This window comes from Zingiber officinale, chromosome 11B (assembly GCF_018446385.1).
Source record: "Zingiber officinale cultivar Zhangliang chromosome 11B, Zo_v1.1, whole genome shotgun sequence".
NCBI classification, from domain to species: Eukaryota; Viridiplantae; Streptophyta; class Magnoliopsida; order Zingiberales; family Zingiberaceae; genus Zingiber; species Zingiber officinale.
The window spans coordinates 4,041,047-4,054,281 of record NC_056007.1 but is presented as its reverse complement, the minus strand read 5'-3'; the positions used below and the strand labels follow the sequence as shown (position 1 = coordinate 4,054,281).

At 35.5% G+C, this 13,235-nt stretch overlaps 1 protein-coding gene and 1 pseudogene across 1 annotated transcript; both read right to left on the bottom strand.

Moving 5' to 3' along the window:
• Positions 1-357: 357 nt before the first annotated feature.
• LOC122035319 (oligopeptide transporter 5-like) lies at positions 358-2,906 on the bottom strand. Its single transcript, XM_042594730.1, has 5 exons — positions 2,861-2,906; positions 2,344-2,789; positions 2,167-2,264; positions 1,244-2,084; positions 358-1,167 (listed from the first exon to the last, which is right to left on the bottom strand). The coding sequence occupies exons 1-5, from the start codon at positions 2,904-2,906 to the stop codon at positions 358-360; spliced, it is 2,241 nt and encodes a 746-aa protein (XP_042450664.1).
• A 3,838-nt stretch (positions 2,907-6,744) lies between these two features.
• On the bottom strand, positions 6,745-10,545 carry LOC122035318 (annotated as a pseudogene).
• Between the last annotated feature and the right edge of the window lie 2,690 nt (positions 10,546-13,235).

Here is a 13,235-nt window from a genome sequence, read left to right as displayed (position 1 = left end):
AATACGGACGACTACTAGCCTTTGGAATAGTGACTAGCACATAAGTGAGGTATTTACCTCGGCTTTACCGAGATTCAAACCCCAGATCTCATTATGGCAACACCTCAGGCGCTAGCCACTAGACCCATCCGAGAGGACAATATGAATATTATTCATGAACATTATCCACAAATATTAGAAGATATATTGAATGAATATAAATAAATTTTTAATTAAATCAATATAACTTATTTATGAATATTTTGATTCATTTACCGCCTAAAACCAAATATAGAAAGCATGTCTATTAATAGAAAGCAAAGCCCTATAACCGACAGTTGCAGACATTAACGGCCACCTTGAACAGAGCCACCGTTTTCACTGGATTTGAGGGCAACCGTTGGGGATGTAGGCGCCGGCCTCGGTGGGGCAGTTAGCGAGGGGACAGTAGTCGTCCAAGACTCCGCCCCACCAGTTGACGGCATAGATGTCATAGTTTCCGAGGGCGAAGAAGGCGACGACGGCCATGAAGCTCGTGCCGGCGTCGAGGGCCGCCGAAAGCACGTAGGCGTAGCGGCCCCACCACTGCTTGTGCCTCTTGAACACCCAGTAGTTGAAGGTGAATCCGACGACGAACCAGCTGTTGTAGTTGATGGCCTTCGCCGGCGGCATCATTCCGGTGGCGCCGAAGATGACCGGGAAGTTGATCAGGCGGATCCATTTCTTCTCCGGGAAGAGGCGGTGGAAGACGTAGACGGGGACAGGGGCGAGGAGCCCGATGAGGAAGAAGTAGTTGAGGCTGACGTAGATGGAGCCAGGCCCGAACATCCGGTAAGGACCGACGACGCCCCAAATGATCGAGGCGCTGAAGAAGACGGAGTCGCTGGGGCAAGTCCACGGGGTGTCCGGCGGAAGCAGGTCGGTCTCGCAGATGTTCGGAACAGAGGTGAGCAGCCACCACGCCGTACCGAAGTAGCAGGCGTTGGCGATCACCGCGCCGACGAGTTGAGCGACGAACATCGATTTGGGAGGAATCTTCATGTAGTGGCCGAGCTTGAAGTCGCTGAGGAAGGTGATCGCCTGAGACATGCTGATGTAGCCGTAGGTCTTGAACACCACGTTAGCCATCGGCTGCCCCGGCAGGATGTAGCCGATCACCATCTCCGTGATGATATTGAGTCCGGGAAACTGCAGAAAAAGAATTAATTGATAGAATTTTCTCGGCGGCGTTAGAATGATGGTGTGGCGGCGGCGGCGGCGTTACCGTGTTGGTGGTTGCGCCGATGATGCCGATGGGGAGGGTGAAGAAGAGGGCCATGGCGATGGCGAGGAGGATGCCCCAGTAAGGCAGCTGCAGGGCGCCGCCGAAGCCCTCGCAGGCGTAGATGGAGAGGGCGGTCATGGAGACGAGGATGACGAGGAACCACCACTGCGGCACGGCGGCGTAGTTGGCCTTCATCATCCGCCCGTGCACGTCTAGGAACTTCTCGTTCGCCTTGGACGTCGCCTGCCGCCACAGCTTGAGCATGTACTGGCCGTCGAAGAGGAAGACGTGGGAGAGGGTGGCGGTGAGGGTGGCGAAGCCGATGCCGTAGGAGATGGCGAAGAAGGTGCTCATGTAGATGTCGCTGTAGCTCTCGTACTGGCGGACGTCGAGGGAGAAGGACTCGGCGTCGAGGATGCGGTCGAGGTCGTAGGGGGCACCGCCGCGCTCGAAGAGGTGGGAGGTGAGGAAGGTGAAGCGGCGGGCGTGGTAGATGTTGGTCCAGTAGCAGAGCGGCATGAGGATGTAGATGAGGATGACGTAGCCAGCGAGGACGTTGACGAGGACGAAGGGCGGCGCCGCGATGGGGCTTTGGAGCCAGGAGGTGGCGGTGGCCCAGTCGATCGCGAAGGCGCCGACGCCGAGGCCCCTGAGGCCGGAACCGATCTGTTGGATGGGGATCGAGTTCTTCCAGATGAGGCAGAGGACCGACACAGACCCGATCGCCGGAAAAAGGTAGTTGGGGACGATGTAGTAGGCGAAGCTGCACCCCAAGCTGATCAGGAAGAACTGCAGCCTCGACAAGCCGCCCTTCGGCCGCCGTTCCTCTTCATTCAATGCTCTGCATTGAATCGAATCGCACTCGATCAAGCAAGGAAATGGATCGATTTTTTTGACACAGAAACTATTTAAAAAAAACGCACCTAAAAAGGGAAACTTGAATGAGATTCGACGGCCACCACATGAACGGAGAATCCACCAAGTATTTCCTGAACAATCCTGCCCAACCGAATCCCAGCAACTGGAGATCGGAGAAAGAAGAAACAGATTAAAAATTGTTTTTTTTTGAGGGGGGGATTTAAAGGAGTAAAAATAGTAACTTGAGTGGTTTGAGTGAGGAGCATGGCGGCCATGGTGTTGATGCCGCGGTGGTAGAAGGCCTTGACGATGGTGACGATGCCGACGGCGTAATTGCCGCCGGAGCCGGAGCTGGCGATGATGGTGACGAGGACGTGCTCCTTCATGGTGAAGGGGCCGGGGTTGAGGGAGAAGGACCAGTTGAGTAGAGGGATCCTGATGATCGTCGGCGGGAGGACGCGGGCCATCCATCGGCCGATGGGCAGCGCCAGGATCTGGACGCAGACGCTGGATATGGAGAGCTGGTTGGAGCGGTAGCTAAAGAACTGGTTGACGAAGGCGAGGAGGACGCAGCCGACGATGCCGAGGATCCATGTGCGGATCGTCAGGCATGGCTGCGACGGATCGTCGGTCGTCGGCACCGTCAGCCGGACCTGCTCGATCGGGCAGTCATTGTCCTCGTCCTCATCTGTACACAACGACCAATCGATCAAAAACGATATAGGAAAAAAAATAATATTTTTTTTTAAAAAAAATTACCGAGATGTTTGGGAGGAGGATCATGATCAAGAACAGCTGAAGCCATGAAAAAATTTAAATTAATGGAGAATCATTACAGCTGAATTAAAATTTATAAGGTAGTATGATAGTGAAGATTCTCAAATTTAATTTGAAAAACAAAAAGGAATTGAATATTTTTGTTTATAAATGGCAGTTTGGTTAATTAAGGCTGGTGGAAAATAATTATAGGATTAATTAAAGTACAGCTCGTAGTTAACTGTGAGAATTTAAGAATAGAAACTTGGCATTTAATCAAGTGCAAATATTCAAATTCCGAATGATATTTATTTTGTTTTTTAGAAAGAGAATTATGAAAAGTAAATGGAAAGAAAATTCATTTTTTTTAAATGAAAATTTATTTTAACTTTTGAAAAGGAAGGAAAGTAATAAACTTCATTTAAAATGATTTTAAAAAAATGAAATATCATTCGGGAATTAATAATAATGGAAAAAAATATTATGAGTATTTTGGATAACTTTAAAAATGGAATTTATTTAAAATAAATTATTATATTTGATAACAAAAATACAATTAGTGAATTCAGAGCAATTAGTATTAGTGTTGAGTAAAATATTGATCAAATCGAATTAATTGATTATATATATATAATATAATTAGTTTAATTCAATTTTGTATTTAGGGTTTAAAATAACAATTTAACTGATTAAACCAGTTAGAGGTCGTGGACTTATAACTCCAAACCGTGATTGCTATATTTTAACATTCTATTGATGGAGTGATTAATGATGAAAAAATTATAAATTGATTTGTTATTGAATAAATGATAGTTAATGGAGAATAATTACAGGGGATTTGTAAGGCAGTGTGATATTGAAGATTCTCCTAATTGAAATTTAATTTGTTAAGATTAGTGACTCATGAATATTTTTTTAAAAAAGTGGATGTTTGGGTAACAGCATATATAGTTAACTTGAGAATCTAAGAATAGAGAGTTATATTTATTTGTGTTTTTAGAAGGAGAATTATGAAAAGAAAATTAAAATAAAATTTATTTTAATTTTTAAAAAAATTGCTTTAATTTGTGGAAAGGAAATAAATAATACATTTCATTCAAAATGCTAAGTAATAATACTGAAAAAAAAGAATATTAGATGTATTTTTTTATAACTTAAAAAATTGAGATTTCTTTAAAATATATGATTATATCCTAGAACAAAGAAGATTTAGTAAATTTGGAGCAATTAATTTCAATCAAATTAAATTCACCGAACAAATCGAGAGTTGAATTCGGGAATTAATAACTATGGAAAAAAATATTGTGAGTATTTTTTATAACTTAAAAAAATAAAATTTATTTAAAATATATTATTATATTTGAGAACAAAGATGAAGATTAGTGAGTTCGTAGCATTTAGTATTAGGCTAGGGTGTTAAAAATAAACTCAATGATCCAATCTGAGTTGGAAAAAAAAAATCAGGTTCGGATTAAAAAAAAAATTTATTCAGATTATATTCAGATTGAAGGTTTTTAAGGTTGAATATTTTTTAGATCAAATTCGGGTCGAATTTATATTGACTCAGATTAATCCGAATTTTTGATTCAATGAATTTTTGAGGGTTAAGTCTAATTTTTAAAAATAAAATAAAATATTTTTATATAAATCAATACAGAGTATTAAAATAAAAATAAAGAACTATAGAGAAAATAATAAAAAAAATCATTTTAAATAGGATTATTTGGATTGGATTCAGATTCGAGCTTAGAGTTTCGGATTGTATTCAGATTCTAATTGAGATTTTAAAAAAAAAATTCCAATCCGACTTAATCCATCTGAATTAATATCCCTAATTAGAGCCGAGTAAAATATCGATCAAATCGAATTAAAACCGATTGAAATCAAGAGTTAAGCTGAGTTGATTTGAATTTTTTTTAAAAAAAAAAATATATATATCAGCTAATTTAATTATTTATTTCAGATTTAGGATTTAAAATATTCATTTAACCGGTAAAAGTAATTGGAGATGATCAGTCAACTGAACTGATGACTCCAAAGCGTAATTGTTATATTCTAACACTAGACTTGACTCCATCATTAATCAATTGATGTAAAACATCAGCCGATTAATGATGAAAAAATTAATTATCATAATTTTTGATTGAATTAATTGATTTATAAATGGTAGTTAATGGAGAATAATTACATGGGATTTATAAGGCAGCGTGGTATTCAAGATTCTCCTAATTGAAATTTAATTTGTTAAGATTAGTGAATCATGAATATTTTTTTTAAAAAAAGGATGTTTGGGTAATTAAGATTAGCAGGGAATAATTATAGGATTAATTAAAGAACAGCATGTAGAATTATGAGAATTTAAGAATAGAGGGTTATATTTATTTGGGTTTTTAAAAGAAGAATTATGAAAAGAAAATTATAAGAAAATTTATTTTATTTTATTTTTTTAAAATTGCTTTAATTTTTGGAAAGGGAGTAGAGTAATAACTTACTATTTTATTAAAAATCTCCCCCCTTTACTAACTAATTTTGGTAAAGCCTAAAATGTATTTACATTAGTGTCCTTTTTTCTATTTACATTAAAAATAATTCCAAGATTTATTAGTAATTCCACAAGTGAAACAATCAGTGATCTAGAGTTTTAGACTCAGTTATAGCGTATTATTATGAATTTTTCTCATCATTAATTTTATCTGGTTGTTTTATATTAAAAATATAATTCTCTTTAGTCTCATATCTTAGAATTGACAACACTATGATCAAATAAACTTTTATAAATATTTTAGGCCGACAATGTTAAAAAATATATTTTTCTTAGTTTTTTTTTTACTAAGACAAGTATAATATTAAATTAAAATAATTTTTGCATAGGGAAGGTTGTTACAGTTGTTTGTTGATGAGATTCTCTAGCGTCACTATTGCATGAGTCTGACGAATCTTACCTAAATAATTAATTCTTGATTTATAAGGGTGACATTAGAAAATCAAAACAATTCGAATTTTCAAAGACTCAAATAATTTATATATTATTATATTACACACGCAATGCGTGTGCACGATTACACTAGTATTTCATTAAAAATGTTAAGTAATAACACTGAAAAAAATATTAGAAGTATTTTGTGATAACATAAAAAATTGAAATTTCTTTAAAATATTTGATTATATCCGAGAACAAAAATAAGATTAGTAAATTTGGTGCAATTAGCATTAGGGCTGTGTAGTGTAGTCCTGATTTTTATTTAGGGGGACAGAGGTGGGGGAGGAAATGTCCCGCATGAAATATGTTCATCTTGTATTTTTTATAATATCTTAATATTATTATTTCACCTAATTTATTATTAACATAATATTTTAGAAATATAATTATCTAATTTAATAATTATCTTTTTTTTAATAATTCAAAAATAAATAATAAACAAAATTGATAGAAAACTAACTTAGAGTTAATGAACCTTTATTTTTCATACATATTGATAACAATACTAAGTAAAATGTTTAACATATTTTTCTAATCATATAACTATCTAATTTTAATTTTTATCTTAAAGACAATTTCTTTTATATGCATGTTCGTGTAAATTATACAATAATTCTATCCATGCAATAAATAATATGACTTAATTGATAAATTTTTTTTATGAAATTAATCATCTTCATATAACAATGTAACAATAGAAGAAGAAAATAATAATTTGTTCGACTTTTCTCATTAACAAGACGTAATTAATATATATACAAGTGTACATATCTTCCTCTCCTATAATTCAATAATTCTTATAGGATAGTTACCATATTTACAGCAAGAATCATTAAATATTATTTACTTCCCTAACATATTTAGAGCAATAATCATGGGATACGATTTTCTTTCCTAACACTCCCCCTCAAGTTGGAGAGTAAATGTCAAGAACTCCCAACTTGCGCTTCATTGTCGAAAAAACTTCCTTTCCCAATGGTTTAGTAAACACATCTGCAAGTTGTTCTTCTGAAGGGATATATTCAGTAGTAATTGAACCATCTTGAATCTTTTCACGGATAAAGTGACAATCTATTTCTATATGTCGGGTTCTTTCATGAAATACTGGATTGGTTGCAATATGAAGTGCTGCTTGGTTGTCATAGTACAATAATACTGGTTTTGAGTGCAATATTTGCAGATATTTCAACAATGATTGTAGCTAAGATAACTCACAACAAGTATCAGTCATAGCTAGGAATTGTTTCAACCTCAGCTAAGGATAGAGAAATTGTTTTTTGTCTCTTTGTTCGCCAAGAAATTAGAGAAGATCCCAAATAAATACAATATCTTGTAGTTGATTTTCTAGATATTGGGCAACCTCCCCAATCTGAATCACAAAAAGCGCGCAAAGATAAAATATTTTGGAAAGGAAAAAATAAACCTTGACCCGGGTTGTTCTTTAGATACCGCAATACACGCATGGCAGCTTCCATATGAGGTTTACATGGAGCATGCATGAATCTGCTTAATATGTGCACTGCGTAGGTGATATTCAGACGAGTAATGGTCAAATAAATCAGGAGTTCGACAAGCCGCTTATATAAAAAAGGATCTTTTAAGAATTCTCCTTCATCCGATAATTTTGAATTTTGCTCCATGGGAAAATCCACAGGTTTGACTCCAAAATATCCTCCATGTTTTAGAATTTCCAAAGTGTATTTTCTCTATGAAATGAAAATACCTTTCTTTGAACGAGAGACTTCCATACCCAAAAAATACTTTAAGTCACCCAAATCTTTAATCCGAAAATGATTATGTAAAAACTGTTTAAGAACAGTTATAGCAATTGGATCATTGTCGATTATGAGGATATCATCAACATATATCAATAAGGCAGTAAATGATATGTCTTTCTTACATTTAAACAAAGAGTAATCTGCTTTGGATTGAACAAAACCAGCATCTTGAATAGCTATAGAAAATTTCGCAAACCATTGACGAGAGGCTTATTTTAATCGATATATGGACTTGTTTAGGCGACACACAAGGTTCTCCCCCTATCGCTGAAAACCAGGAGGAAGAGACATATAAATTTCCTCTGAAAGATCTCCATGAAGAAAAGCATTATGGACATCAAGTTGAGAAAGAGACCAATTTTGAGTAGCTGCCAAAGCTAATAAACAGCGTACTGTAACCATTTTAGCAGTAGGTGAAAAAGTGTCATGATAATCAACACCTTCAAGTTGCGTGTAACATTTTGCTACGAGCCTTGCTTTATAGCGTTCAAGGGAACCATCTGATTTACGCTTGATTTTGTATACCCAACGACAACCGATAGCTAGTTTTCCAAGAGGAAGGGGTGTGAGAGACCATATATTGTTGGCCTCTAAAGCAGCCAATTCTGATTGCATTGTTGTTTGCCAATGAGATTGGGAGGCAGCTTGGTCATAAAATGTAGGCTCAACATCATTAGTAATAGTAGCAATAAGAGACCTTTGTTGTGGTGAGTAACGACCATAAGAGATAAAATTACTGAGAGGATAATGTGTACCTTTACTTGGAAAAGATGACGAGGATGACAATGATTCAGGTGAACTTACTTGATTACAAAAATAGTCACACAAGGTTGTAGGGGGAACATGAGATCGTTGAGAACGATGTAAGGGGGCTATTGGTGAAGTAGTAGAATTGATAGGGATGTATTCTGTAGGTGTTGGTTGAACGGAAGAGGAATCTGGGATTGCAACATGTATGCCAGAATCTGATTGAGGCTCAACGGATATGAACTCATAGGGAAAAATATCTTCATGAAAAATAACATCACGACTAGTGAAGACTTGATGAGTTTCAATATCATATAATTTGTAAGCTTTTTGACCAACATGATACCCAAGAAAAACACATTTTGTGGCACGAGGAGCAAACTTATGTGAAACATGAACATTAGTGGCATAAGCTAGACAACCAAAAACTCTAAGATGGGAATAAGTAGCAACTTTTCCATAGAGTTTCTCAAATGGAGTTTGGTGAGAAAGTATAGGCGTGGGTAGCCTATTAATTATATGAACAGCAGTAGAGACACATTCTGCCCAAAAATGTAAAGGGAGATGAGCTTGAAAATGAAAGGCTCTAGCTAATGTAAGGATATGTCTATGTTTGCGCTCGACCACCCTATTTTGTTGAGGTGTGTAAACGTAAGTATGTTGGTAAGTAGTGTCTTGTTGTTTAAAAAAATCTCACATAGAAAAGAACTCTCCTCCATTGTCAACCCTAATATTTGCTATAGGAGTATTGAATTGGGTTTTCACAAAAGATAAAAAATTGATTAGAAGATTTTTCGTCTCATTTTTATGATGCATAAAAAACCCAAGTAAAGCGAGAAAAATCATCCACAATAGTCAAAAAAATATTTAGCACCAAAAAAAGAAGGAACTTTGAAGGGCCCCCAAATATCACAATGGATTAATTCAAATGATTTAACGGAAGAAATATAACTAGTTGAAAAAGGAAGCCTAGTTTGTTTTGCAGACGCACAAACATCACAATTATTATATGGTTCCAAAGGGAAATGTAACAAGGTTTTATACATAAAGTCTAATCTAGAAGAGGATAAGTGTTCTAGACGTCGATGCCACAAGGTAGTAGTGTTTTGAGAAGAGGAAGCTTTGATGGTATGGATAGATTGGACAGGATGGTATGACTTATTTTCTGATATTGCAATCAAGTAATATAGTCCATCTCGTTGTTTACCCAAACCAATCATTTTCCTCGTCATCAAATCCTGCAAAATACACCAATAAGGAAAGAATGTTACTGAGCAATTTAAATCTCTTGTGACCCAACTCACTGACATCAAATCCACCTTACAAGATGACATACCAAGAACATTCTTTAAATAAATAATAGGACTCAAAGGTAAATTTTCAGTAGAGATAATTGGAGCCTGATCTCCATTTGGCATAACAACTGGTGGTAAATAAGTGTTCTCCTTACTGTTGACAAGCAAAGCTGGAGAAGAAGTAATGTGATCTGTTGCACTACTATCGATTATCAGTTCAGGTGAGGACAAACCTGAAGAAGTAGTGACATTATTTGCCTTGGGAATAGCTATTTGAGATGTTCCATTATTTTGTATAATGGATAAAAGTTGTTGTAGTTGTAATTCAGTCAATCCAGTCATAATTGGTTGAAGTTGTTGCATTGTTGGAGTCCCTCTGATATTATGAATTGAAGATTGATTGTTATCATTGTGCTTGAAATGATTATTTTTGGTCGTTGAATGCTTGGGATGTCCAGGTGGATAACCATGCAGTTTCCAACATGTCTCTCTCGTATGATGATCTCTATCACAATAAGAACAATGCAGCAACTTGTAGTTATTGGAATTAGGGCGAAAGGAGGGACTAGATTTGTGTCGAACAGCAAGGGCTACTGGTTCACTTTTTTGAACGACCATGGCAGAAGCTTCTATTGTCTCCCGTCTTGCAACTAAATTTCGTTGCTTTTCTTCTTGAATAATGGAAGAATAAGCTTGTGAAACATCAGGTAATGGGTTCATGAGAAGGAGTTGACCACGAATAGCATTATAAGACTCATTCAACCCCACGAGGAATTGCATCAACTTACGTCTTTTATTGTTTACACCACAAGTGCAAACGGCATCATTGTAGGATCCTAACTCATCCCATAATTTTTTTAACTTTGTATAATAAGAGACGACTGTCATCTGATCTTGAGCAAGACAAGCAATATCTTTCTCAATCTAGAAAATTCGTGGTGCATTGCTTTGAGAAAAGCGATTTTGAAGATCTTCCCAAACTTCATGAGCAGTGTCATAAAAAATCACGCTATCTGCAATATCAAGTATCAAAAAAATTAAGAATCCAGGATAATACCATATCATTGCATTTTTTTCCATGTCACGTAGTCCTCTGGTTTGTTTTGCGCAGATGGTGCCTCAGGGTTCCATCAATAAAGCAAAATTTGGATTTTGCATTTAAAGAGATGGTCATTGCTCTGCGCCAATTTGAATAGTTGCCACCATCAAGAGATTTAGAAACGAGAATCATTCCGAGATGATCCGAAGGATGTAGAGAATAAGAATTGTTGGAATCCATGTAAAAATAAAGCAGATCGTCACTGCTCTGATACTATGTAACAATAGAAAAAGAAAATAATAATCTATTCTACTTTTCTCATTAACAAGACGTAATATATATACAAGTGTACATATCTTCCTCTCCTATAATTCAGTAATTCTCATAGGATAGCTACCATATTTACAACAAGAATCATTAAATATCATTTACTTCCCTAACATATTTAAAGCAATAATTATGGGATACGATTTTCTTTCCTAACAAACAAATCAAACATTAAATACATAGAAAACCTCAATATTTGTAAACACTTGCTTAACTAGCAAACAAAAATATAAATATATGAAAAAGTAACACTTAAATCCATAATCAAAAGATCTCAAACAAGAAACTTCATCTCAATCAAAAGACATTTATTGTTGAGCGGTGGTGAAGCCATGGCGGCGGCGGTGTTGACAACAAATAATGACAGTGATAGCGTGTGCGGTGACAATAATGTGAATTGCAGCAATAGCAATATGTGGTAGAAGATTTTGAGGATAAAATTAGGATTAGGAAAAAAATAGAAAGGGATTAGGAAAGGAAGAAGAACCGAAGTGGAGTGCCAAAAAAAAAAAGCTCAGCGGAGAGAGGAGAAAACGTTGAAAAAAAAAAATCTAAAGAGACAACGTTTTAAAATTTATAACTATTTTTTTTAAATTTATTTTCATTATATTAATTTTTTTTTCCTAAATTTTGAGGGCGGTCGCACCAGCCCATATAGCTATGCCCCGCACGGGCAAATTAAATTAACCAAACGAATGGATCAAAATCGAGAATCCAACTCAATTAATTCAAAAATTATTATTTTAAAAAAATATTGATTAATGTAATTAGATAGTTCAATTTTAAATTTAAGATATTGATTTAATTGACTAAATCTAACCGAAGATTATCAGTCAATTGATATATTTTATCAGTTGACTGATGATTCTAACACGGCTGGTCGTACATAAGTATTTGATTGATGAACTTGATTGTTCATCATCAGTGGGCCAACAGATATAAAATATTAGTTAATTAATAAAAATTATTTATTTTAATTTTTAACTGAATTAATTAAATTTTTATCCGTTATATTTGATAAATCTCAATGGATTGAGAACAAATATGGGGAATTAAATTTATAAGGCAGTGTGGCACTCCTGTTTGAAATTTAATGTGCAATGAAAGGGATAGAATCTTTATTGCTAATTATTGACGGTTAAGATTAGTGAATCATGAATATATTTTTTTAAAAAAAAAAAAGTTGAAGTTTGGGTAGTTAGGGTTAGTGGGGAATAATTATGTGATTAATTAAAGAACAACTTTTAGCTAACTGTGAGAAACTAAGAATAGAAGTTGGTTATGGGTGATCAAATTAGATCAGTTAAACTGAATTAACATTGAATTTAAATTTGATTAAACTGATTAAATCAAATTTAGCTATGCCTGAATCAAAATAAAAAATTTAATCATAATTCCATAATTGGCAACTCTCATCTTCTCTCAAGTCTCAATTTAATCGGAAGTTAATTATTTTAATTTTATTTAATCGATGTTTTATTATTCGATTTATTCTATTTTTTAAGACGTTATGTAAAAATAACAATTTATTTGATATAAACGATATGATGGATTCGATTATTAATGGATTGTTCGTACTTAGATTTGGCATTAAATAAAGTGCAAATATTCCCAATGATATTTATTTGAGTTTTATGAAAAGAAAATGTAAAGAAAATTTATTTTAAAATTTTAAATTTGTTTTAATTTTTTGGAAAGAAAAGGAAATAATAAGCTTTCGCTCAAAATGCTAAGAAATAACACTGGAAAAAAAACTTTAAAAAACAGGTAGAATGATGTGGCGTAGAATTGAAAGAGTTCAAGAATACTTTCAAACCCCAATTGAAGGAGTTGGATTCAGTTCAGATTTTCTGTCCTTAAATTTTTCTATTCCTGTGTCCCCTGTCGATCAGACGGACCAGATTACATCTCAAGACATCATGACATCTCGTTTGGATCCTCTATCCCCAAATTTCTCTATCCCCGTATCCCATTATCGATCGACAGGGGACACAGGGACAGAGGTCGAGTTTGGATCCTCTGTCCCCAAATTTCTCTATCTCCGTGTTCCATTATCGATCGACAGAGGTCGAGTTTGGATCTTCTGTCCCCAAATTTCTCTATCTTCGTGTCCCATTACCGATCGACAGGGGACACAGGGACAAAGGATCTGAACTGCAATTGAAGATGAGATGCCCAGTAGCCTTTGGAAAAAGTTGAGTGACAAAATAGG

Bases quoted from the DNA above. Each gene is read 5' to 3' on its own strand.
- LOC122035319 (XM_042594730.1), bottom strand. From the start codon at position 2,906: ATGGCTTCAGCTGTTCTTGATCATGATCCTCCTCCCAAACATCTCG. The intron at 2,265-2,343 runs GTTACTATTTTT...TCCGATCTCCAG, and splicing joins TCCTCACTCAAACCACTCAA to TTGCTGGGATTCGGTTGGGC. The intron at 2,085-2,166 runs GTGCGTTTTTTT...GATTCAATGCAG, and splicing joins ATTCAAGTTTCCCTTTTTAG to AGCATTGAATGAAGAGGAAC.